This window comes from Sitophilus oryzae, unplaced genomic scaffold, assembly GCF_002938485.1.
Source record: "Sitophilus oryzae breed Bouriz unplaced genomic scaffold, Soryzae_2.0 scaffold_1586_pilon_pilon, whole genome shotgun sequence".
Lineage (NCBI taxonomy): Eukaryota > Metazoa > Arthropoda > Insecta > Coleoptera > Curculionidae > Sitophilus > Sitophilus oryzae.
In genome coordinates, this window is record NW_022146265.1 from 1,793,392 (window position 1) to 1,820,944 (window position 27,553).

General features: G+C 32.3%; 1 protein-coding gene across 6 annotated transcripts in view; it reads right to left on the reverse strand.

Annotated features, from left to right (window-relative positions):
• LOC115879796 (guanine nucleotide-releasing factor 2) overlaps positions 1 to 27,553 on the reverse strand; it is a 110,299-nt gene that overhangs the window by 59,732 nt on the left and 23,014 nt on the right. For 5 of the 6 annotated variants that reach the window (XR_004049759.1, XM_030896784.1, XM_030896783.1 and 2 more), the window contains exons 2-3: positions 783 to 911; positions 18 to 201 (exon numbers count right to left, since the gene is read on the reverse strand). Coding sequence is in view for 5 of the 6 variants with exons in the window: in XM_030896784.1 (XP_030752644.1) it covers positions 18 to 201; positions 783 to 911 (313 nt within the window). In the remaining variant the exon portion in view is untranslated. Of the gene's footprint in view, positions 1 to 17; positions 202 to 782; positions 912 to 24,722; positions 25,040 to 27,553 lie in introns of those variants that run through there. The other variant, XM_030896785.1, reaches the window with a different exon arrangement.

The following is a 27,553-nucleotide window of genomic DNA, read 5'->3' on the forward strand; positions in this document are numbered from 1 at the left end:
AATGAAAAGCATTATACCTTAAGTGAGTCAGTGCAATCTGCGTTTGTTTCCAATAATCTTCCAACTCTTGTGCCGGTCCTTTAACTTCCTGTTGCCTGCTGTCCATAATAACCGGAGAACCTTTGAAGCCCCCTTTAGGGCTGTGAGCCCTCGAGGCCAGTGTGCCTGATGATCCCGGACTCCTCATTTGTGATATTTTACCTTAACATAAATATTTCAATCAATAAAATAATTATTCTAACCACGAATAATGTTTGTAAATATTAATAATTGCATCAGTCTACCAGATACAGCTGAATCTAATTAGCTTGTATAAATATGAATCTATTTGAAATCGCAAACAACTTATTACAAATACCAATGTCATTTAATTTCACGCATTTATTCCCCTGGTTTCGATTAGCTCAATCTATGTTTTTTTCTAATAATAGTAAAATTATTTTCAATACCGAGTATATAAAATTTACTATTTCTAATTAGTGTATTCGGTTCAATTGGCCATATAGCCTGTTCAACAAGAGGATCCCTTACAGTGACAGTCGTGTCCATCATATTCTAATTATTTTAACAAACGTAAGAACCATTTCGTTACTGATTTCAAAAAAAAAATAAATCAAAAAAAAGATGAAGATTTAACCCTCTGCAGCTATGAAACAAAGCAGATGTTAATATGAAAAATAAATTTTATTTTTACAAGAGGAATCTCTCCACGAGAGATGGTACATGTTTCTTTAAACACCCTGTATACAGTACGACTTGCCATAAGAATTAATATGTTATACCTAAAAAATCGTCCTTAAATGACCGTGCTCTTCGTGCTAGTTTTGTCCCTTTGAAAGAAGGTTTGTGCCCCCCTGGGCCACTGCCTGCCAAAGGGGACGATGTGAGGTTCGTTTGGGACCCGTCAGTCTCTGCAATAAAAGATAAAATTAGTAAGCATTATTACCTTAAATTAATTATATTAAATACTAATTTAATAATGGTAGACATACAGTTGTAGACTCTTTATAAGAGGATGTTTTTCGTTTACAAAGTAAAACATCCTCTTATAGTAACGTTTCTTCTTGTATACCGGGTGCGTCTCAAAAGTGGCTCACCCCTATAACTTATTTTTTTCAGATAAAAAAACGAGATTTGGTATGTTAGAATATGACATAAATTAGGATTGATTGACGTATTCAATTCTTTTCGGCCAGCTCCTGTTACGCACCTTGACTACAACTTTTGATTTTTAAATGGCACCCTCGGTATTTTTTACTTTATTCGATAGAAAATGACACTCTGAATAGAGTGACATATCATATGTCAACTTTTGACATTTTCGCTTAAAACAAAGCTGATTTTTAAATTTCAATCCTGAGTGCCATGGCTGTGTGTTAAAAACACTAATTTTTAATCAAGGAGCCTTGAAAAAATAGATTAGATCGTCTAATGTTTTAGTGTCTTGTCCTGGCCGGTTAAAAGATGCCCATATCGTATTTTTAATCATATCTCAATTTTTTCAAATGAAACTAGGATGGCTCATTAACATATTTGGAAAAAGCACTTTTTTACCAATAATTTGGTACTACACACTTGGTATTTCGAGTCAAATTGTCGTTATGATCCGCATGTTACAATTTCAAATAAACCATATACGAAAATATCAAAAGTTAACATAGGATATGTCATTCTATTCAGAGTTTAATTTTCTATCGAATGAAGTAAAATAGAATCATTTTCTATCAAATGATGTGAAACAGGAACTGGTCAAAAACAATAGAATACGTTAATCAATCCTAATTTGTCATATAGTAACATACCAAATCTCGTTTTTTATCTAAAAGAATAAAAAAGTTATAATAGGAATAAGCCACTTTTGAGAAGCACCCGGTATAAATTAACTAAACCAGAGAACTAAACCAATAAAAACTGTTTTTTACTAGATAACATCTTGTGGATCATACTATTTTTTCATACTTTTTTTTATTAAAATTTCTAATCTTTGAATAATATATATAGAAGTAGGTACTTAAAAATTATGAAAGTAAAAATTTCCCAAGAAAATTTATCTACTAATTTTATGAATATTTTATTACATGCTATAAATCATCTAACAAACTGTAAATAAACAAGAAAATAAAACATTTTATAGTACACTATCAACATCAACGTTATGCCTAAAATCCATTAAAAAAATACTTAAAAGGAAAATATGTACATACAGGACGGTGGTATAAATAAATATTATATGGTAAAAAAGTAAAAATCAGAGAGTTTTACACTCTAAATATTACTAAAAAAATTACAAGAAAAAAAGTTCTGGCGGAGTGGCCTGTAACATTATAAATAAAATGTTTACACATGTTAGAATTAGTTTTATATAGGAATAAAGAAAATAACTTGAAAGAATATTTTGAAACCATACAATATAAGGGGCCATCCATAAATTACGGGGGTTGTAGTAAGATGGGCTGGTCACGTATGCAGAATGCAAGAAAACCGCATACAAAAATCTCTGGCTGAGCTTATAGCTCTGGTGAGCTTGTAGACGGTAAGAGAAGGCCGGGTCAAAGGCCGGGTGGACAACTCAAAAGGTACAATGATATTTTCCACGAAAACTTAAAGAAGATTAACAAGCAGAATGAATGGGAAGAAGCAGCTCATAATAGAACTCATTGGAGAAGAATTGTAAACTCAGTTGACAGCGACAACCAAAAAGTAAGAGGCAACAAAGCAATAAGATTTTTGAATATCCGGAGTGCGGTAGACAGATAACATCACGTATCGGGCTTTTCAGTCACAGAAAAGCTCACGAAAGAAAACGCCTTGCGTGACCCTCTTCTGATGCGTGTCAAATACTCGTAGGCAGTATGTATGTATGTATGTATGTATTACTAAAAAACAAACAAATGTCTAATTTTTGTATAAAGTAAATTTCTGGTTAACCGATATTACGTCAATTGACACAAAAAAGTAAATATTATTCTTAGAAAAAAAATATTACCAAAGTTTAAATTAAGTAACCGCAATTTATCACTTTGGATGATAAATTTTAAAATGTGCCTACCACAGAAAACGAAAATAGAAATATATAAACATATAGACAAAAACATTAAAGCAATTATATTAATAGTTCTTTTATATTAAAATAAAGATATCTAAACACATAACACATGTTGTGTCACAGAATATAATAAGAATCATCTCCTGGTCTTACTAATTAAACTTTTAGTTACGAAATTGAGGGCGCGATTTTTAAATTCATTGTTGCCAACCATGGACATATTCGGCGCCGTGCTGACTAATTGGAATTAATATTTCGCGCTGGGGATTCAGGTGGTAGCTCTGCTGTAAAAAATGGCAAGTTGCCGCATGTGTTCATTTATTTCCTAACATTGTCATTCGTTTTGACACTTCAGTTTTGTATTACGAGTTTTTGGTTTAAATAAATAGTGTTGTTATACTTTAAGCTTGAAAATGTTTACTAGCGGACCTTGCAGTCGAACATTGTTCATTTTAGAACCTCTTTTAGCGCGAAGTGGTAGAAGATAGTTTAATAGCCGTAAAAATCTCATCGCAACTTTATTAGAATATTTTGAACGGGAAAGCGGTAGTAATGGCCCTTTATGTCCCTTAAGTGCTGTTAAGGAGGTGAGTTTCGTTGATGTAAATAATAACTGTTTATATATTTATAATTATTTCCTTTTTCCTAATATATTTTGTGAATGAACTAAACTTTCGTGCATAGAAATCGGCCCACTGTGAACTATTGGTTTTAACTGTGTCTTTTAGAATCTATTTATCATGGCAAGTAAAAAATATGAGCTGTTTCAAAGGCAATTTAACATGCTTTAATATGAGCATAAATTTATTCAGGGTATTTATCGTTTATATGCGTACCAACGGGTAAACAAATAAAAGGTATTTGTGTTGTGGTGACAATAAGAATATCAAACTTGTCAAATATTGCAATTACTACCTTTGTAATCGAAATTTTCACATTGTTCTTTTATTCTTTGATTAGTTGCGTTTCATTGTTTGATTAGTGTTTCAATTTAATGCATACATCAACGGAAAAAGCCGCCCAAGTAATCGCTTTAATCGAAAATGGGCGTAAACAGAGAGCTGTAGCTCGGCAACTACATATGACACGCGGAGCGGTTCGAAGAGTGTGTGAACGATATGAGGAGACTCGATCCTTTCGTAGTCGACCTGGAACTAGTAGAAAGAGATATACAACGGATCGTGATGACTGCTTTATTGTGTCAACAATGTTAAGAAATCGGCGTCTTAATGCTATTCAGGTGCAACAACAGCTCCGTGAAACACGAGGAGTGACTATTAGTCAGTGGACAGTAAGACGAAGATTGAAGGAAAGTAACATGACCCCCAAAACACCCGCAATTGGTCCAAAACTTGCCCCAGCTCATCGTCAAGCAGGCCTGCGTTTTGCACTGGAACATCTGAATTGGACACTAGAACAATGGGAATCTGTTTTATTCTCAGATGAGACCAGGATATGCCTCTATGGTAGCGACCAAAGAAGAAAAGTGTACCGGAGGCCAGGTGAGCGATTCGCAGAATGCTGCATTGAGGAGCGGATTGCTTATGGAGGTGGTTCCTGCATGATCTGGGATGCAATTTCTATGACTGCGCGAACCGACCCAATTTTCATCCGTTGGGGCGACCGTCGGTACGGGAGAGGAGGTTTAACTGGTGCTAGATATATTAAGGAGATTTTAGCAGTTCATGTGGTACCTTACGTCGACTACATTGGAAACGAATTCACTTTTATGCATGACAATGCGAAGGTACACACATCAAGAATCGTACACGATTACATTTCAGAAGTCGGATTTCGGGTTATGAAATGGCCAGCATGCAGTCCAGACTTAAACCCGATAGAACATTTATGGTATGAGCTAAAACGAAGAATTCGTACTAGACGAAGGGCCCCAACTTCTATCCCAGAGCTCATTGTTGCAGTAGAGGAAGAGTGGCTTAACATCCCGCAAGAAACAATATCAAATTTGATCGAATCTATGCCAAATCGTATGAGAGATGTTGTTAGAGCAAGAGGGGGTCATACCCATTATTGAAAATTTAGTTTAGTTAATTGTCCATAAATAAATAAATAAATAATAACATACTTCTTAGTAATAAAAAACGATAATTTGTTTCATGCATTAATTTAATAATTTTATTCAAAGAAACCAAAATACAAATTAATATCTCTAAACTCTTTTCAAAGAATATGAAATTGTCTTTCAAACAGCATGTATTTTTTCTTAATCTGACAAATAGATTCTAAAAAATATATAGTTAACTGTAAAATGTTGCCTTGGGCCGATTTCTATGCACGCAAGTGTATATTCATATTTATATTTAAATTAAGAATTCTTTTAAAAAATTACAATTTTCATGCACCTTTACATAAAAAAGCGCCCCATGCAATCTTTAAATGTATGAAAGTAAGCGTTGTAAATAAAAACAGTACACCACAACAAGAAAAATGATGTGACATAAAATTTTTTTCGTACAATAAACAAGCAGCTCATTGCGCATGAGAACCATAAATAGTTTCAGCATCCATAAAACATATTTGAATAATGACGAAATAATTATAATTATATACACACGTACTCTTTTTAATTGTAAATTATTTTGTGACGTAATTTTCGCGACGAGCAGTGAATATAATAGGAAACGAATCTCAATTCATTTTAATTTTTTTATATTTCCGGTATTGTAATTTTTTGAACTAACAAATTTTTACTTATATAGGGCGGCGCCTATTATAAAACACGGAGGCTCCAAGAGGCCAAGAGGAACGACAATTTGTATTTTGTATTGAAATAAAATTGTGACCAAACAAAATAATCATTAACCAAAATAAATGTTTTTGTATCACAATAATTATTTATTAATAATAATCATTTATTTTGTTTTAGAATCTTCACAAATTGCACTTACTAATTACCTTTCAAATATTATAACATATTTTTCGTGTACTCGATTTAGGTTTGGTGCATTTCAGTATTTCTTAAAAATTGCGACCACAGCGCTCCAACGGTATAAATTAGAAGTGCCCTACTAAAGTATTTCAAGCTTTCCAGTGAAAAAGCCGCAACGACAAGAAAGAGCCAGGTAGAAGTTGCGTTTCATAAGTAAATGAACAGTCCGCGTTTTTAGCTTTTTCTTATTGAATTTGGTAATTATTTTTCTGATACTATATGTAATATGTATATACTTGATATGTGCTATACGTCGATACTAGTTTTATACCTTCTGTTAACATTTCAATTTTTAATACTTTTTTTTATAATGAATTAGTATGATACCACCGCCTACACCATAGGAGTAGTCAAAACATTTATCAAATAAATATAAATATCCCTTCAAGTAGCTAAGTTAAGAAAAATATATGGCCACGGCATTGTTTGGAGCCATGATAACAATTTGGTCTCCGGTGTTATATGTCCTTGTATTCTATAGTCATTGGCACCAAGCCTATTGAAGCTCATGCATTTGTATAAGTCGGTATTTTACGGCATTATCCGATGGTGGCAGCACCGTAGGAGAATGCACCAATCCTATAATAATCTCTACTTGTATTAATATTGAAAAATTACTAGAACACCGTACTTAAAAACAACCAAAATAAATAAATAATAAAACTAGCATATAATGCAATGCTGGAGGATGGATGATAGAAATGACTAACCTGTGTACATTACAGTCATAGAGATTACTCGTTACCTTACGGACTTAATACGGCCTACATACATTTTTACTTGTATATAGTAACCGAAAAATATGTTATATCTGGCTTATAGTACGTCAGAAGCTAAATTATAATTCTTTCGAAAGAGAGAATAAATAAATAATAAAATTATCTGCCATGTGTGATAATATTCGTTATTTTCTCATCGACAAACGGAATGGTCAAAAATAAATTTAATTAAGTGGGTCGTATAAAATCGCATTTAAATTCTCAATTTTAAAATAGCACTTAATCTTAATTAGTTGTCATTAGTTCAAAAAACTTTTTATTTAATATTTATTAGAACAAAATATCTGGAAGGAATGTTGTTTGAAAGGAAAATGTGTATAATTTTCTGACATAATTCCATTTTTGAATTATTCATTAACACTATTTGAGAACAAGGTTGTATTAGTTAAGGAGAATTCGGTTCTGTTATGATTTAATATGTGTTCCATCTCTTTCAGGAATATGACTATATTATAATTAAGTGTCCATTTCACTAGCCCGAAAAAGTAGCAAAATAAGCGTTCGGCATTTAACGTTTTATGTAAAACAGGTATTTTTACACAAATGAAGAAGGACATTAAAGATAAAGGATTATACTATATTAGTATTGCAGCACATTTTTAGACAACTTCTTTATTTTTATGATTTTGATGGTCAAACATCAACAAAATATTCCTTATGTTTGGACTAAATTTTCTCGAAAATAAACACATAATTTAAAATTCCGTGACAATACGGAAATAGATTGAAGTTTTGTGATTACAGTGATATATAATTTATATGGTTTTGTAACAAATTGCTCGCTAATTTATGGTAAATGCTGAAGCTGTGCAAACCTTAATCAAGGCCATGTAAGTGAAATATTAAAAATGGTTCCAGCAAAAGTTTCCCAATTATGACGGGTGATGGCGCTGATCGTCAAAATTTTTGTACAGGGATTTTGCTTACCGACAATACGACGTGAGCTACGACCGGACCCAGGACCAATCAGAATGATCAGTCGTTCTGTGGATCAGTCCAGGGCCATGTAAGTGAAATATGAAAAATGGTTCCAGCAAAAGTTTCCCAATTATGACGGATGATGGCGCTGATCGTCAAAATTTTTGGACAGGGATTTTGCTTACCGACAATTCGACGTGAGCTACGACCGGACCAGGACCAATCAGAATGATCAGTCCTGTGGATCAGTCTCACAGAACAGATTAAAACAGAACGAAATCTTCCGTACAAAAAATTAGGACAACATTTTGGTACGCCATCTATGACACGGATTTAGAACTACAAATTAAATTAAAAAAAAGAAATCTGCAATTAAATTTTAAAAAGAAATCTGCATTGCATTCAAAGCAATTTTGGCAGCGCCATCTATAGTATTATATTACACCTAATTAATTTAATATACCGTATGTTCGAAAAATAACGATTCCAAGTTAACTTAAAAATGACGATTGATAACATTTTCTTTGTAAAGTTATATGGTTAATGTCATCAATAGTCATTTCTAAGTTAACTTGAAGCCGTATTCTTCGATCATACAATATTTAAACTAGGATGATTTTATACCAGATAATTTGTTTCAAGTAAAGTTAAATAAACATCTTATACAATATATTTTTTAAAAAATATGTTGTAAAAGATGTTTGATTTAATATACTTGCCAAACAAATATCTAGCCTATAATCGTTAAACAATACACATGCGGTAAAAATCACATTACAATATTTTCTATACCAAAATCAAAAAGTACTATCAGATTTAACTTAATAATAGGTGTATGATTAATAACACATGTGAATTGATTATATACCAGATATGACAAGGAAGTTTATAATAAAAATCATTTATTTTTTGTTATAAATTTTTATTTATTTTTTAATTTTTTTGTAGATTTCGAAATTTTACAATACAAATGCGGCTCATTAAATTTATAGGCAACTAAAAATTAAACATTACAATTATTGCTCGGATAAAATATATACAACTATTTTTGTATTTTTTTTGTTTTCTAAATTTCTATACCTAGGTACATGGTAATACTAAAGTAATACCGTATGATCGAAAAAACGGAGTCAAGTTGGCTTGGAAATGACGCGGTCGATGACATTCCTCATCAAATTTTACATATAGAGAGAGAATGACAGCGATATTCATTTCATAGCCAACGGTGACGCCGTTTTTTTTCGATCATATTGTACCATACGATTACGAAAAGCTGCATCAAGCTACCTTAGGAATGACAATTGATGGCATTTAAAATGTAAATTATATTAGTAAATCTAACCAATTAATGAATATCAATCTTCCATCGATAGCCATTTCCAAGGTACAATTAACCTAACCTAACCTAGCTTTTATCGAGCAGGTTATATTATTATAAACTAATTTCTAGGTACTTACATATAAAGAATAATTCACTCTAAATGGATACACAAAATAAAAGTTCTTAATTTAAAATAATACACTATAAAAGGCCGGGCACACAACATAAAACGTCTTTACTTTGGGAATGAACACTACGACACTCACAGCCACAAAACACATACCTCTCAGCTCCAGAAAAAGTTAGGCACTGATGGCTGCCGGGAAAAATGAGGAAATATTATGATGAGACGGGTGGCGGGAAGAAACTTTTCCTTCCCTCTTACTCCGCCCATGTATTTTTAAATCGACAGTGGCGCCATCTGACAGCAGGATTTGGCAATTCTTGTTCCAAATCCTGCCATTTAAGTTTTTGCACCGTGATCAGTCTTTCTTGGACATTTACCGCGGAAGTGTGTGTTAATTTCTGTTGTGATAAGTGTGGTTGTGTTTGCAGTTTGATTTTTCGGTTTTGATATTATGTTAAAATTAATTTTGAAGTATTGTATCACCTGTTTTTATGTAATAGTACTTTTTTTAGTTCTATGATCTGATATGTTATGATTTGTTAATGTTTGTTTAACAATATTATACCAAAGAGGTTATACCATAGAAATAGAAGGGATAGAGAATGAGCGTCAACATGCGCAAAAGGTCTAATCAAGTTGGGCGCCATATTCCAGGTCTTCGTGTCATTTTGTATATAGGTGGTAATCTATAAGTAATCAAATATCAATTTGCTGTTTTCAACCATACGGGGGGCAATTTAAATTTAGTGAAATTCTATCATTCATTATGGTTAGTTAACATTAATATGATTTATTTAATTATCAGTTTCAAAACTGCGTACAATATTGGTATATAATACACTAAATATACGAATATTCTGACAAAAGACGCTACGGACAGATGACCTTTTCGTCGTAAAACACTCGAAATGATATTAAATAAGTATTTACAATATTTCATGTTTACTTGTACTGAATTACGCGTTTCAATTTAAAATTTTTGCAAATTTGGTAAAAATTGTTCTAAACAACTTTTTGTTCAAGTTGTATATTCATAAAAAACATTTGGTTCATAATTATTTTTGATGATTATCTACCTTGTATTTTTAATATAAACCTAGAAAAAATATGTTTTTGTTTTATTTTTTTTATTCGTCCCTTCAAATTATGTTTCAAAAACTGTTACATAACATGTCCTCTAACAAATATTTTCATAATACATAAACATCATTGATTTTATTAAGGGTATTATTATTAGTATTTATCCTGGTTTTTGTCGACAATAAAAACTCAATCTTGTAATAGAACATCAATTTTATATTTCGTAAAATTATTTTGATACAAATTCGATTTGTCAAAATTCAAGTCATTAATATATTGATAAACAACCCAAATTATTCCTAAATATTTTATTATAAACAAAAACTGTTACCGGTAAGTTTGTAAAACACATTATGGTTTGTCGTAATACTAGAAAAAATCATTTATTTTTTGCACAAAAGAAGCTTGTCGATCCTTATTTGTCCATAACAAAATTCTGTATGTACATATACCTAATTTATTATTAAGAAAATTAGATTATATGATCTCAGAATTTTAAGAAATTTTTTTTTAAGATAAAATAGTTTCTTCTCAACTGTAATATTGTCAACTTTGGCCTGTATTTTATCTATTTAAAAACATGGGATTGACAATCCCCTTACTAAAATACATACTGGAAGGTACCGATTAAGTTTCATTGCATCAATACCTTTGCTATAAATCCTGGCTCACAATTTAAAGCCATTGCAAAATGCTTTTGAACTTCATCATAGATTTTACAAGAATAAAAGTGTAATATTGAAACAAAGTAACATTGTAAGCTTCATGACTAATAATCTCATTTTTAACACTCTTTAAATATCATCTCGTTAACAATTATGAATATTATATGATTTTTCTCAGTGATTTGTGGCAGAGATACAAATTAATATATGCCCCATAACAGTTTTTAAATAAGAAACTTCTGCCTACAGATTTAATTTTCTTATTGGCATAATACCCTTTCTTTCTATATAAATCTTGCCATTTTTCCAGTCCAATGTTCCTTGTTTTTACAGTTGTAGGAATACTAAAAATGTTGACTATAGAACTCGATACTATGTTTGAAAAAGCCTTCATACCTGTAACTGTGCATAAATCTAATTAACTGAATTCTCCTCCTCTTGACACTCTGAACACAGCCGCTGCTAATGTTAGAAATATTTAGCACAAAACTACAACTACCTACAACAAACTTTACAATAAAAATGTTAAATTTTCGCTGTTCGATTAAAATACCCTATCTTATGTTTTCTTTTCCTCCAAATAATCTTCTTGTCAAGTAAGGACCAATCTTATTTGATATATTTCTGGTCACTTGAACTTGTGCTTTCATGGACACTATAAGAGTGCACTGTTTTACAGAACCACGAACATTGATTCCAAGTATCTTCTTCCTCCACACGTAATAAAAACATCCTCTTTAAATGGCCACATCATACACTTATTTTTGACCATTCCCAATTACAATCACGATTTTTACAAATCGCCTTTAGGAAAGTTAAAAATAAACAGTTTTGAATCATCTGTAAACACGATTATGTTGTATAAACTTACACATGAAAACTAATCATTATTCCCGGCGTATTAGCTTTCTAGAATGACTATGAATATACAACAGGCCTTTTTGAATTAGTGTTTAGAATAATTGAGATAATAATAAATTTTAACTAGATAACAACACAAACGAAAAAAAAACAAAACAAACAGATGTCAATTAAAGAGGGAAGTGACAGCGAGACCTGGAAGATGTCTGCCATCTTGCCGTCGACAAAAATTTGGATGCGCACTCGTCGAAGCTCATTCTCCCACTTCCATATCTCTGGGTTATACTTAATATACTTATCAATTTGCATAGCCTAACTTTTTTATCAATAAACTTTGTAGATTTTCAGATTATTTAATTCCTTTTGTTTCCGTTTGTAATTTTATTTTTAAGACATATTATGTGATTGTTTCACATAATATGTTTTAAAAATAAAATTGCAAATAGCGAATTAAAATAAAAAAGTGTATTTTACAATTCCCCCCAGCCCCGCACCCTTTTGGCTAACCTGTAAATGTCAGCTTTGTCGAGAGATGGCGTTACTAAAATGGAACCGATTTATTACAAGGAACTTGGGCTTCTTTTTCGTTAGTATATTTGTGTAGTATATATTCTGTGGCCTTAATCAAAGCACGTGTGTTAGGAATTTTGTGTGTGGCTTAACATGACAGGATCGGGCTAAGCCTTAGGCAGATTTATGAAATATAATATATTATATTTCCTTTGGCCACACACCCGCTTTACCCGACCCCTGACAGCGACCCAAAAGTACAGAGTAATAGACTCTTAATACAGAATTGAAAAAGAAATTATTATTCAACTATGCAAACATATTAGATTTTCACTTAAGAAGTCGCTTATTAAAGATGCTGTAATACAGGGCGAGTCTTAAATAAGAGCTAAATATTTTAGGGGTAGTATATTTCGACCCCAGAAACACGATTATAGGGTTTTTTTGCAAACAAAAAATTTTGAAAATTTGGAATTTTTTGAAAAAATGCTTGGATTTTTTTTAGTTTAAAACCATAATTTCTTGGTAATATGGCAACATAGTTAATAATTTGACAGAAAAGAAAATCCAAAAAAGATCAAGTGGTTCTCAAAATTTAACCAAAAAATATTTTTTTTTGGAAATTTTCCAAGTAAAATAACTCGATTATTTTGGACTTATTTCAAAACGGTATAGAGAAAAATAAATATTTCTTTTATCGAGATCTATCAGCCCTGAAAATTTTTGCATTTATTTAAGACTCTGTATAATGCGTATTATTTTTTGTAAATTTCCTTTTTTTAGAATAGACAAAACGACAGTATTGCCTCTAAAACTGAAAGATCCCATCCAAGATCCCGTCATTCCGCTCAAGTAAAACGAACGAAAAGTTTTACTCAAACTCACACGTGAAACGCGTGTGTAAACGGGGATTAATATAATCTTTTAAATAAATTGGACTTGTATCGCTCTTGATTAAATAAAAAAAATCAATCAAAATATTTACAATATTGATGATTAAAGATATTGTGACGCCCAAATATAAATAAATGTTTACTCTTTATATATGTTTATACAGGGCTGTAGTAGTAAATATTCAGTGCTCGATTGGACCATAGCTTAAACATTTTTAATTCTTTTAATTAAATATTACAATTTAGCTTCCTATATTATTAAACACAAGTTAATCTCAAGTCGTAAAAGTATCATTTTAATTTTGTTCACTTAAATTTTACAAAAAATGTGGGCATTTGTATTAGTTTAGGTTACATCACGGGTTTCATATAGTTTAGGTAAATAAATTTCCACCTTTTTAGCGTTTTTTTATTGAATGCGGTAATTATTTTTCTGATATTATATGTACTTGACATGTGCTATAGGTTCGTCGATACTAGTTTTGTACCTTTTGTTAACATTTTAATACGTTTTTTCGTAATTAATTAGTACGATACCGCCCATATACCACCGCATATATACTCTGTTTTTTTTTCTCAGGTAAGATTTCGACAGACGATGACAGAAGAAAAGCAGATGACGTCCCATACCAATCTATTTATTTTACTAAAAAAAGTTTCTAATAATTTTTAAGTTATCTATGGATGGGTTTAAATATAAATCCGTCATGCGTCGTGTCTTGTTTTTAACCAGTTTTATTGGTTTATTTAAAAAATGACAGATCGTATTTCAATTTTATTGGTTTGACGGAACGATGAACGAGACGCCGATGCGTATGAACTCGCCTTTAGATTTTTGTCATTTTTGACGCTTGTCAAAGTCTTGCCAAATTATAGGTTATAATTTTGTGTCAACTTTTGTTAAATACCCTGCGTTTTGGAAGATGATGCATTTGATTCGTATTATTACGTGTGTTTTGTGTCTTTTGAAGTCAAGTGGAGGAAAAATCGAGTGAAAATTACCTGTAGACCCAGAGCACACATAATTTAAAATTCCGTGACAATACGGAAATAGATTGAAGTTTTGTGATTACAGTGATATATAATTTATATGGTTTTGTAACAAATTGCTCGCTATTTTATGGTAAATGCTGAAGCTGTGCAAACCTTAATCAAGGCCATGTAAGTGAAATATTAAAAATGGTTCCAGCAAAAGTTTCCCAATTATGACGGGTGATGGCGCTGATCGTCAAAATTTTTGTACAGGGATTTTGCTTACCGACAATACGACGTGAGCTACGACCGGACCAGGACCAATCAGAATGATCAGTCCTGTGGATCAGTCTTTCTTGGACATTTGCCGCGGAAGTGTGTGTTAATTTCTGTTGTGATAAGTGTGGTTGTGTTTGCAGTTTGATTTTTCGGTTTTGATATTATGTTAAAATTAATTTTGAAGTATTGTATCACCTGTTTTTATGCAATAGTACTTTTCTTAGTTCTATGATCTGATATGTTATGATTTGTTAATGTTTGTTTAACAATGTTATACCAAAGAGGTTATACTTAATATACTTATCAATTTGCATAGCCTAACTTTTTTATCAATAAACTTTGTAGATTTTCAGATTATTTAATTCCTTTTGTTTCTGTTTGTAATTTTATTTTTAAGACATATTATGTGCTTGTTTCACATAATATGTTTTAAAAATAAAATTGCAAATAGTGAATAAAAATAAAATAAAAAAGTGTATTTTACAATTCCCCCCGGCCCCGCACCCCTTTGGCTAACCTATAATGTCAGCTATGTCGAGAGATGGCGTTACTAAAATGGAACCGATTTATTACAAGGAACTTGGGCTTCTTTTTCGTTAGTATATTTGTGTAGTATATATTCTGTGGCCTTAATCAAAGCACGTGTGTTAGGAATTTTGTGTGTGGCTTAACATGACAGGATCGGGCTAAGCCTTAGGCAGATTTATGAAATATAATATATTATATTTCCTTTGGCCACACACCCGCTTTACCCGACCCCTGACAGCGACCCAAAAGTACAGAGTAATAGACTCTTAATACAGAATTGAAAAAAGAAATTATTATTCAACTATGCAAACATATTAGATTTTCACTTAAGAAGTCGCTTATTAAAGATGCTGTAATACAGGGCGAGTCTTAAATAAGAGCTAAATATTTTAGGGGTAGTATATTTCGACCCCAGAAACACGATTATAGGGTTTTTTGCAAACAAAAATTTTGAAAATTTGGAATTTTTTGAAAAAATGCTTGGATTTTTTTTAGTTTAAAACCATAATTTCTTGGTAATATGGCAACATAGTTAATAATTTGACAGAAAAGAAAATCCAAAAAAGATCAAGTGGTTCTCAAAATTTAACCAAAAAATATTTTTTTTTGGAAATTTTCCAAGTAAAATAACTCGATTATTTTGGACTTATTTCAAAAACGGTATAGAGAAAATAAATATTTCTTTTATCGAGATCTATCAGCCCTGAACATTTTTGCATTTATTTAAGACTCTGTATAATGCGTATTATTTTTTGTAAATTTCCTTTTTTTAGAATAGACAAAACGACAGTATTGCCTCCAAAACTGAAAGATCCCATCCAAGATCCCGTCATTCCGCTCAAGTAAAACGAACGAAAAGTTTTACTCGATACTTTTTGACTGAACAAGCAACTCACACGTGAAACGTGTGTGTAAACGGGGATTAATATAATCTTTTAAATAAATTGGACTTGTATCGCTCTTGATTAAATAAAAAAAATCAATCAAAATATTTACAATATAGATGATTAAAGATATCAAGGAGATATAATCCACGAATGCTAATAAAGAATGTCCGAGCTGATGAGCAATCAAGCGACAGTGATATTATGCATAGTATATTTACTCTAAACGACTTGTCTCAGTTTGATAAGAACGACCTAAAAGTTGTATCAAGACTAAAACGATTTGGTAGGATGGATGTGGTCATAGAGGTAACCCCAACACTTCGTAGATTCATACTTGCCAGAGGTTATTTATGGGTATCATGGAAAAGAGCAGAGGTTGAAGATCACCTGCGGATATTGCGCTGCTTTAATTGTTGCAGATATGGTCACGTGTCCAAAGACTGTAAAGTGTCTAAAGTGTGTGGTAAATGTTCTGAAAATCATAGTGAAAAGGAATGTACTGGTGAAGAAAAGTGTGCAAATTGTTTGGAGCATAATTTAAAGTATAAAACTTCATTTTTAATTAATCATACAACTAGAGACAGCACATGCACAGTTCTTAATAATTATATTTCCAGATTGAAAAGTAGAGTTGCATATAACTGATTGTAAATTATGGTGAATAATAGTAATTTAAAGATGGATAAGCTGAATTTTTCACATTTTAATGTACGTTCGCTTTGTTCTAATTTTGTTGCTTTTCACGACTTTGTAGTGGACGGACAGTTTGATATTTTTGGGTTGTCTGAAACATGGCTGTCTGAGAAGATTGCATCTTCTTCTTTAACTATACCTGATTATAATATAATTAGAAGTGATAGAATTGGAAGAGGGGGTGGCACGGCTTTTTATATAAAAAAATGTTACAAGTTTCAAAATCTTGAGTTGCCTGCCTCAGAAAGTGGATTGGAACAGTTATGGGATATCCATCAAGATTAACGGCAAAAATATATGTTTTGGTACTTTATATCGACCACCCAATGTTAACCTGCTGGGTTGTCTTACTGATCTTGAAAATTCAATTTCTACTTTCTTACCCTCATATGATATGCTTGTTTTTGGCAGTGATTTTAACGTGGATCTTTTGACAAACAATAACAGTAAAATAGTCTTAATGAACTTCTTTGAGAAATATGGTCTCCATCAAACAGTAAAAGTTCCTACGCGTATAACCAATAGTAATAGTTCACTTATTGATATTATAGTTACATCTTGTTCTGATATGATTACAGATACTGAAACTCTTCTGATGGATGATATATCTGATCACTGTTTAGTTACTTGTAAAGTGAATGTACAGAGAAAAACTGCTGGAGTTAGATTTAGCACATTTCGAGATTATAAAAATTTTAACTTAGTAGAATTTGATCATGATATGTACAACATGGATTTTGATAAAATTTTTGTTCTGCATGAGGTTGATGATATCGTCAACCATTTTACTAAACTCGTTACTTACCTCTTTGATAAACATGCGCCGTACAAGAAGGTACGTTTTACTAAGCCTCCGGCCCCATGGATTACAACTAATATTAAATTTATGATGCGTTTAAGGAATAAAGCCCTTACTAAGTTCAAGAAACATAAAACTGAAGCTGCCTGGCAGGATTATAAACAACTTAGAAATCTGGTAACTTCGAGTCTAAGAAATGAAAAGAAAGCATACTTGTCTTATCAGTTTAAGACCAATCCGAAGGAGTTTTGCTAACACTACGGCGTTTGAATATTCATCCTGGTATGCCATCTCATCATGAGGATACTGGTACTGCCGATGAGTTTAATGAGTTTTTTATTAATTCTGTACCTAAATTGTGCATTGATGATAACACTAATACTTATTTACAAACTTATATGAGCTCTAAATTTCTGGATGATTCCAATTTGTTTAATTTTTTGGAGGTTGATGAGAAAAGTATTTTGAGGGTAGTTAGGGAAATTAAGTCTAATGCCAAGGGATGTGACGGGATAGATAAAGGAATGATTGATTTAATACTTCCTCATTTATTGCGTCACATCACTTTCATTATTAATACTTGTATTAAAAAAAATCATTTTCCAGCTGCCTGGAAAATTGCTAATATTATTCCCACAGCAAAGAACTCTAATCCTGTCAGATTATCTGATTATCGACCAATAAGCATATTACCTTTCCTATCTAAAGTATTAGAAAAAATTATGCATAAACAACTAACAGATTTTGTTAATGTCTCTAAGATTCTTCCTTTCACTCAGTCCGGCTTTAGGTCTCGCCATAGTACGGCAACTGCTTTACTGAAAGTCAGTGATGATCTTTTCAGAATATGTGACAAAGGCGATACTGGTTGCCTACTTCTCCTGGACTACTCTAAGGCCTTTGATACGTTAAACCATAGGATACTTTTGGAGAAATTGCAATATTTTGGTTTCAGTGACTGTTCACTGAAACTCATGGCGTGTTACTTGGCTGGTCGACAACAGAGAGTTTTTATCAGAGAATCTCCTTCGACTTTATTGCCTGTAATCGTGGTGTTCCTCAGGGCAGTATTCTTGGTCCACTTCTGTTCTCTATTTATACGGCAGATTTTAAAACGTATTTAAAAAATTTATCTTCACATCAGTATGCTGATGATTTTCAAGTCTACTGTTCCTTGAGTAAAGATTTCAAAGCCTCCGAAAGCAAAATAAATGAAGATCTGAGAATAATTTATGACATTTCACACCATCATGGTCTTTTCTTAAACCCTAATAAGACTCAACTAATTTTTGTGGGTAAGAACTCGCCAGATGTTTCTCAAAAATTAAATATCGTACTTGACAATATCATCATTACACCTGCTAAAAACTGCAAAAATCTTGGGGTTTATTTTGATTCTAAACTGAGATTTGAAAAGCATGTATCATATATTTTGCAGAAATCGTATTGTAAGTTAAAGACACTATATTTATATAAAGATTTTCTTAACAGAGATGTTAAATTGACCTTGTGTAAAAGCCTAATTCTTCCATTGGTCTTCTACTGCGACACTGTCTACTGGCCAGCTCTACTTAACAAGGACAAACAAAGCTTAACAAAACTTGTCAACTCTTGCTTAAGGTATTCATTTGGTACTCCTAAATTTGATCATGTTTCTCCTCTTTATAAAGAATCGGGCTGGTTAGGACTTGAACAGTATGCTTTTATACATACGTGTATACTAGTTTATAAAATAAAAAATTTCAAGAACCTCATTATTTGTTCGACATACTTGTCAAGGCAGCTGACCTCCACGACCTTAATACCAGAAAACGCAGCAGTTACGTGGTGCCTAAACACCGGACAGCCTTGTTTGAAAAATCGTTTTCGTATTATGCTTCGAAATGCTACAATTCACTTCCTCCGCACATTAAAAGCTGTTCGTCCATTGCAGGTTTCAGGAAATCTCTTGTTGATTTCAACTTAACTTTATAAAAGTATTATTGAATTGTATCTTAAGCTCATGTATGGGTGTTTTATATGTCTTTTTTTTGTTCGTTTATATAATTTAGATTTATATTATATTAAAATTGTTATATTGTTGTATTAGTATTGTATGTGTATTTTGTATTTTTTTAAGGTGGTTAGATTGAGTAGCGTATGCTAGACCTCGCCACCTACATAAATAAAGTCAAATTATTATTATTATTATTATTATTATTATTATTATATTGTGACGCCCAAATATAAATAAATGTTTACTCTTTATATATGTTTATACAGGGCTGTAGTAGTAAATATTCAGTGCTCGATTGGACCATAGCTTAAACATTTTTAATTCTTTTAATTAAATATTACAATTTAGCTTCCTATATTATTAAACACAAGTTAATCTCAAGTCGTAAAAGTATCATTTTAATTTTGTTCACTTAAATTTTACAAAAAATGTGGGCATTTGTATTAGTTTAGGTTTCATCACGGGTTTCATATAGTTTAGGTAAATAAATTTCCACCTTTTTAGCGTTTTTTTATTGAATGCGGTAATTATTTTTCTGATATTATATGTACTTGACATGTGCTATAGGTTCGTCGATACTAGTTTTGTACCTTTTGTTAACATTTTAATACGTTTTTCGTAATTAATTAGTACGATACCGCCCATATACCACCGCATATATACTCTGTTTTTTTTTTTTTTCTCAGGTAAGATTTCGACAGACGATGACAGAAGAAAAGAGATGACGTCCCATACCAATCTATTTATTTTACTAAAAAAAGTTTCTAATAATTTTTAAGTTATCTATGGATGGGTTTAAATATAAATCCGTCATGCGTCGTGTCTTGTTGTTTTTAATCAGTTTTATTGGTTTATTTAAAAAATGACAGATCGTATTTCATTTTTATTGATTTGACGGAACGATGAACGATGAACGGACGCCGATGCGTATGAACTCGCCTTTTAATTTTTGTCATTTTTGACGCTTGTCAAAGTCTTGCCAAATTATAGGTTATAATTTTGTGTCAACTTTTGTTAAATACCCTGCGTTTTGGAAGATGATGCATTTGATTCGTATTATTACGTGTGTTTTGTGTCTTTTGAAGTCAAGTGGAGGAAAAATCGAGTGAAAATTACCTGTAGACCCAGAGCACAGTTTATGGTTAATACTCGCTGCCCAGGCAGAAAGTCTTATACACCAAAGAAGTTGCCATCGTTAAAGTTTGTATACCATCTCGTCGTAGATAAGTGCATCTCGTATGTGGTAGAAGGATCAAACTAAACACATACTAAAAACTGGAGTAGCTGTAAAATATCGACATCACACGATAGGTAAATAATGGATTTTAGTGCTGCAGAAAAATAATGTCAAAAGGTACTGGTTTAAAAAAATTAAGATTAAAGTTAATTAATCAACCTTTAAGATATAAAATTTGGTAGGTGTTATTATTAATAAAATAGTTTGTTTTATTTACCTATGTTGTTTTATTTATTCCTGTGGAATATTACAAATTTGTATTTGTACATAAGTTATATTGATAATAATAATAAATATAATCATAAATGCGGGTAGTTTCATAAAGCTTGAAAGTAAAAAATAGTTCTTTTTTATATTTTTTTTGGTATGTAGTGTCTTGTTCTTGTTTGTTTTGTATTAACACATACCGGTTTTATTAAATAAAATAACTCGATTACATTTTTTCAGTTTTATACAGTTTTTTTCACAATATTTTGAAGTAATCACTTGTCATCTTGTCAATCAAATTTTAAATATTTCCTGCTATGCGTTCCAGTTGTACCAACTTATTTCTTTGTAAAATAAAATAAACTACTTTGAAATTAAAATGACAGACACATCTATCACTGTCAAGGATCTTCTCGTTGGACAGACTATACCATAGGCGTAGTCAAAACATTAATCAAAAATATAAAATATCTCTTCAAGCAGCTAAGTTAAGAAAAATATATGCCACGGCACTGTTTGGAGGTATATGACAACAATTTGGTCTCGGGTGTTATTAGTCTTTAGTTATTGATTGATACTAACCCTCCCAGCCTTAATTGCGCCACAATTAGCAAAAAATTCCATCTAAATATTTATCATACTTAAGTCATCAATATTATTCACTTTGTCATACATAAATAGCGTTTTAACTGAAGTGCAACATATTTACTTAGAATGTAATTTTAGAGGATATCTATTAAAAAATGTTTATCAGATGTAGAAAAAACTAATTTTATGAAACAAATAATAGTTTTCGAAACGTGATTAGCATTTTACACAATATTCCAAATTCCAAAGCATATTTTAGACGACAAAAACAACATTTTCTAAGCAACTGTTCATTATTTATTATTTAATGATGTTCCCTCTTACCCTTATTAGGGAGGGTAAGAGGATACCGGGTGGACAACTCAAAAGATACAAGGATACTTTCCATGAAAACTTAAAGGGGAATACAGGGCACGTAGAATCAGTGGGAGGAAGCAGCCACAATAGAACGGAATGGAGAAGAATTGTAAACTCGGTTAACTATGACAACTAAAAAGTTAGGCGCGTGGTCCTCGTGAAACAAGAAGAAGAAGAAGAAGAAGAAGAAGTAAAAAGTAAAGAGGCAACAAAGTAATGAGATTTTTGAATGTCCCGACCGCGGAAGAGAGATAACATCACGTATCGGTCTTTTCCTTTTCAGTCATAGAAAAGCTCATGAAAGAAAACGCTTTGCTTAACCATCTTCTGATGGCTGTCAAATACTCGTCAGCGACTTCAGCTAGTAATAGCAGTAAGTAAGTAATTTATTGATGTGTTTTTATCAATAATTTTGTTTAGTAAAGTAATTAATGTTACTTAAAAATTTACACATTTAAAAAAAACTTATTAAGGAGAAACCAGTTCAAATAGATTGAAATTGATTTGGCACGTGATTAGTACCAACAACAGATAGTAAAAATTAGTTTTAGTTTTTAATTTACAACATGGAATCAATGTTGTAAAATGCTGTTAAAGATCCACACACTAGGCCTGTTCCAAACACCGGAACACCGTTTTAACACCGGTGTTGGGCTGACACCGGTGGCAAAATATGTGCTATCCGGAGTTCCGGTGTCGACTACAACACCGGTGTTCATCTCGACACCGGTGTTGGTCTAGACACCGGTGTTCATCTCGATACCGGTTTTGAGTACGACACCGGTGTTTGGTAAACGAGTTAAAGAAGAAATAATGTTATTTAATAAGTTCAAAATAAACCCTGATAATAATAATGTCGTATCGGTGCTTATTTTTATCGTTTATTAAAGCGCACAGACTTTAACTTAAAGCCTTCAAATTTAAATATATTTTTTTTGTCAGACTAATTACTAAAATAAAGCGGAAACATCAGATAAATAACTATGAAGTAAAAAATTGTTTAATCAAAAACAAACAGAAAACAAAAAAAAACATAAAGAGACCAAAAATTCGTACTTAGCTGTAAAATAAACTAAAAAATATTACATTAAAAAAACTAAAAAAATATACAAACGGCATCATCGATATCGACACCGAGACCGGTGTTCGTTTCAGATAAACATCGGTGTTCAGATAAACACCGGTGTCGAGGTAAACACCGGTGTTCGAGATGAACACGGGTGCTGAAATGAACACCGGTGTTGACACCGGTACACCGACTGAAACATCGGTGGCCATCAGCACCTAACACCGGTGTTCAAATCTCAACACCGAACAGGTCTACCACACACTTCGCCATGCCTTGCATACAGGGTGTTTCAAAAAACATGTGTCACCTCTCGTGTCATTCTGCTTTGTTTCGTAGCTACAGGGGGTTAAAGTCTTCATCTTTTTTCGATTTATTATAATTTTCTGACAAGTGCTTTTAGTGATTCGAATGAAATTTTGTGGGTAAAAGTTACTAAGAGTGCTACATATTTTAATGCATCAGGAACGTGCATATGGATTATCACTAGCTGATGTCGAGGATGGAGAGCTGGCCCCTGTGGAGCCGTCTCAGATACTGGCTTTTGTAAAAGACTTTTGTTTTGACTGTATGATGAGTTATAACTCGTTATAACTCAAGAAAGGGGAACACACAATAGAGATCTGTAAGGCCGCGGTGTTTTATTCCCCTCCTTAACATTCTACATTCATGGGTGCACTGGAATGTTTTTTCTAAAAAAAAAACATGTGCGCCAGTGACTTTTTTCCTCTTATTAGCAAAAGTGTGTAGGGCATTTAATGGCCATTAAAAGTTGTATATTGATACTTTGCCCATTTCGATCTCCTCAATGAGATAAACGCACTTTTATTAATCACAATTAATAAAATTAATAAATTATGTATTTAATGTAATTTGTTACTAAATTATGTTAAAACTCTTTTTTTACATTTTTTGATGAGGAATCAATGAATACTTATTTAATCTTTTGGCAAGTTAATGACATTAAATTTTTTAAAGGTTGCTATTAGAATTGGATTAAGGCAAATTAATTAATTAAGATTTTAACCTCCTGTAGCTACGAAACTAAGATACCGTATGATCGAATAAAAACGGCGTCAGCGATGGCTATAAAATGAACATCGATGACATTTCCCATATAAATTTACATATAAAATGACAGCGATCTTCATTTCATGGCCATCGCTGACACCGTTTTTATTCGATCACACGGTATTTTTACGTGAGGAATCTCCCCACGAGAGATGGCACATGTTTTTTGAAACACCCTGTATAGAATTTTTACTCATTTCGTTATAGTTTATTTCTGTTCTATACAGGGTGAGTCTTAAATAAGTGCAAATATTTTCAGGGGTGGTATATTTCGACCGAAAAGATATTGAAAATCGTGCATTTTCTTTTAAATTTCCCTGTATAGTTTTCGAAAACTTTTTAGAACTGCCTGTTCACCGCAAATTTTCCCACGGTATAATTTCTTAATCTCTGATATTACCACAGTTACAGCTTTACTCTATGGGTACGGTACTAAAAGGGATACAAATACAGAAAAAAATCCGGTGGCTCTCAAAATTTTTCCAAAAAAAAATCAATTTTTTTTTAATTTTCAAACTTAAATAACTCGGTTATTTTGGACCTATTTGAAAAATGGTAAAGAGAAAATATGTTTCTTTTATCGAGATCTACCAGCCCTGAAATATTTGCACTTATTTAAGACTGACCCTGTATAAATCATGGTGTCGCCTTTGACCATTTTGCTAAGGGTGTCTTTGCTCCCTTTTGACCTGCTAATGGGTGGTGAAACCGGGTGGTCTACCGACAAAAAAAGATGTATTTTCCCAGAAATATTATCGCTTAATAGTTAACTTAAAACTAAATCAGTGAAATAAATTCTTTATCGTATAGTATGATTTTTTCTTGAAAACCATAATTCTATTTAAATTTGTAAATAATTAGTTTTTGGAAAATAAACAAAAAATCAAGTTACCTTAATGACAAAGCATAAATTCACATTAGTTAATATTCCTGTTTTATTTAAATTTTCCACTTATTCCACAAAAAAAAGTATCAATATTCTTGTCTCCACCGCAAATTTCGTACTAAAACATTGTTCGAAATATCACTACATCATCTGAACAATTACATTAAAGTTATACGCTGATTCGACCACTCACTCCACTTATGAATAAATAAATAAAATAGTCTCGGGTTTAATTAAATAACAACCAAAACGAATTGTTTATACCGATAACGAACATGTGTTCGGTACGAGCACGGGGTACGACCACGTCTAGCGACGGTACTGAAAACATGTAGCCGACAAGCAAAATCCAAAGACAAGTATCTTGGGTATAGGACCTGACTTAATAAACAGAACCGGCTTAGAGGAATTTTCTAAAGCCGGGTCTAGACCAAGCAGACAAAACAGCGACAATACAGAAACATTCATGTTTTACGACAAAGTTGTGACAAATCCAATACATTTCTGCGACATTTTTGTCTCATTTTTGTTTTGTTTCCAAATTCGTAGACTTGAATGTCCCGTCTCGAGTCGGTAAAGTTCAAAGAGTCTCTGTTTTGTCGTGTATTTTACGACAAGTTGTCGGTGCAGTGTGGATGTCAAAAGTAGAAAACTAATGGAATCACACAAATTTAGTACTGTGGAGTGCTGGTACTGCTAATATATGACATTAGTATATGGTGGAGTGCTCCATCATTATAAAAAAATGTCAGAAGAAAGTGGAACACGGAAAATGCCTGCAAACTAATAGAGCTTTATAGAGCGCATTTATTATTATGGGAGGGTAAAAACAAGGACTACAAAAAATGTTACAAGAAAGCTGGTGCATTAGAGGAGATTTGTTTAGCATTGAATATAAACTCGGTTTATGATGTTAAGAAGAAAATAAAAAATTTTAATAGCTGCATAATATACGATATGGTACAAAGAAAACTTTGTATCATGGTAAATGAGAAAAAATAAAAACAAAAACATTATTTGGGAATACCGGGGTTTCTTTTTACAACATGGGATGGTGAGTCAAAGACAACACTACTGGCTGCTAGTAATATATTTTATTTTCTTTCTGATAGAAAGGCCACATGATTAATAAAACTGATTCGCATATACTGAACTTTGTTGTACTTTTGTCCTCGCGATATAGACACTTTGTCTCAATTTCTCATTTTTGACGCAGGTTTGTCTTGTTTTTGTTTCAAAATCGTGTTCAATTTCTGTCGCCTTGGTCTGGACCCGGCATAATGATAGTATTTTATTTTAAATGAATAAAAATAGTTCCGGATTTATGAAGGAATAAGGGGTCGTCCATAAAGAGGTGTTTTTGAGAATTTTTTGACCCCCCTCCCCACTGGTAAGATATCGTGACATTTGTTTCACCTCCCTCCCCTCACATCAATCCCACATGAGATCAAATAACAAAGGATTAAAAATAAATGGAGAATACCTTAACGATCTAAAATTCGCTGATTACATTAGTCCTAATTAACATTAGTCCTAATAGTCCTGAAGAACTACAACCACAAATTAAATAACTAGATACGGCCAGCAATAAAGTGGATCTCAAAATGAATTTAGCAAAAACAAAAGTAATATACAACGAACTAGTGGAAAGAAAATACTTTCTGATAAATAACACAACACTAGAAATAGTAGAAGAATTTTTGGGACAACTAATATACAGCTCGGGATCTCTACTACCAGAAATCAACAAAAGAATTAAGTTAGCATTAAGTACTTATAGAAGAAACTCAATTATATTCAAATCTAGAATGCCACGCTATCTAAAGAAGAAAACATTCGGCCGATGTGTACTACCAGTCATGACGTATGCATGCGAAACCTGGACACTCAAAACGGACATTATAAGGAAACTGCAGGTCGCACAACGCTCAATGGAACGAAATATGCTGGGAATAACCAAGAAAGACCGTAAAAGAATAGAGTGGATACGACAAGAGACCCTGGTAACAGATGTCATCCACAGAGTCAAATCCCTCAAGTGGCAATGGGCAGGACACCTGGCGAGAAGGACGGACAACAGATGGACGACAAAAATCACTGCATGGTACCCACGAGGAAATAAGAAACCTAGAGGAAGACCAAATCTGAGATGGGACCATAATATTAGGAAATAAGCAGGGATAACTTGGGCCCGCATAACAATAGACAACCAATGTACCCAACTACAAAGAGAGTATCTAAATATGTGAGGAAGGCTACATCATAATTGGAAATGGTTGAATAAGGTGAAAATGACGATGATGATGAAACCGTTCATACTTGCGCACAGAAGTCGTAAATCATGTCTTGGGAAATTTAAACCGCGGGCCATAATTCTTTAACCAATAATGAATTGAGGACTACATTTTCGATTATCAATACTAAATAACTTACATCTATTCATGGATTTTAATATACAGAAGAATTGTGTCAGATTTGGACATATATTTAAGTCTACAAACATATTTTACTTGAAGTTAATCTGATTTTCTCACATTTTTACTATATTTATGTACCGTAAATTAAAAAAAAATAAAATTGAAGGGGTGGATGCAATAACCAAGCATCTCCATTTTAATAAATTTGTGGGAAATCGAAAAAGAGCTGCTCGGTTCCTGCTGCAAACCCATAGCAAGGCAGCTCTAACTAACGTCGCCATTTATATACTGTTATATTGGGAGAACCGATTGTTGCAGGAAACGATCGACAAGTTTTTTTAAACGGTAATTCGTTAAAAATCTCATATTCGAAAAAAAGTGGAGCTGCCTGGTTATTGCAGCCACCCCTTCAATTGTGAT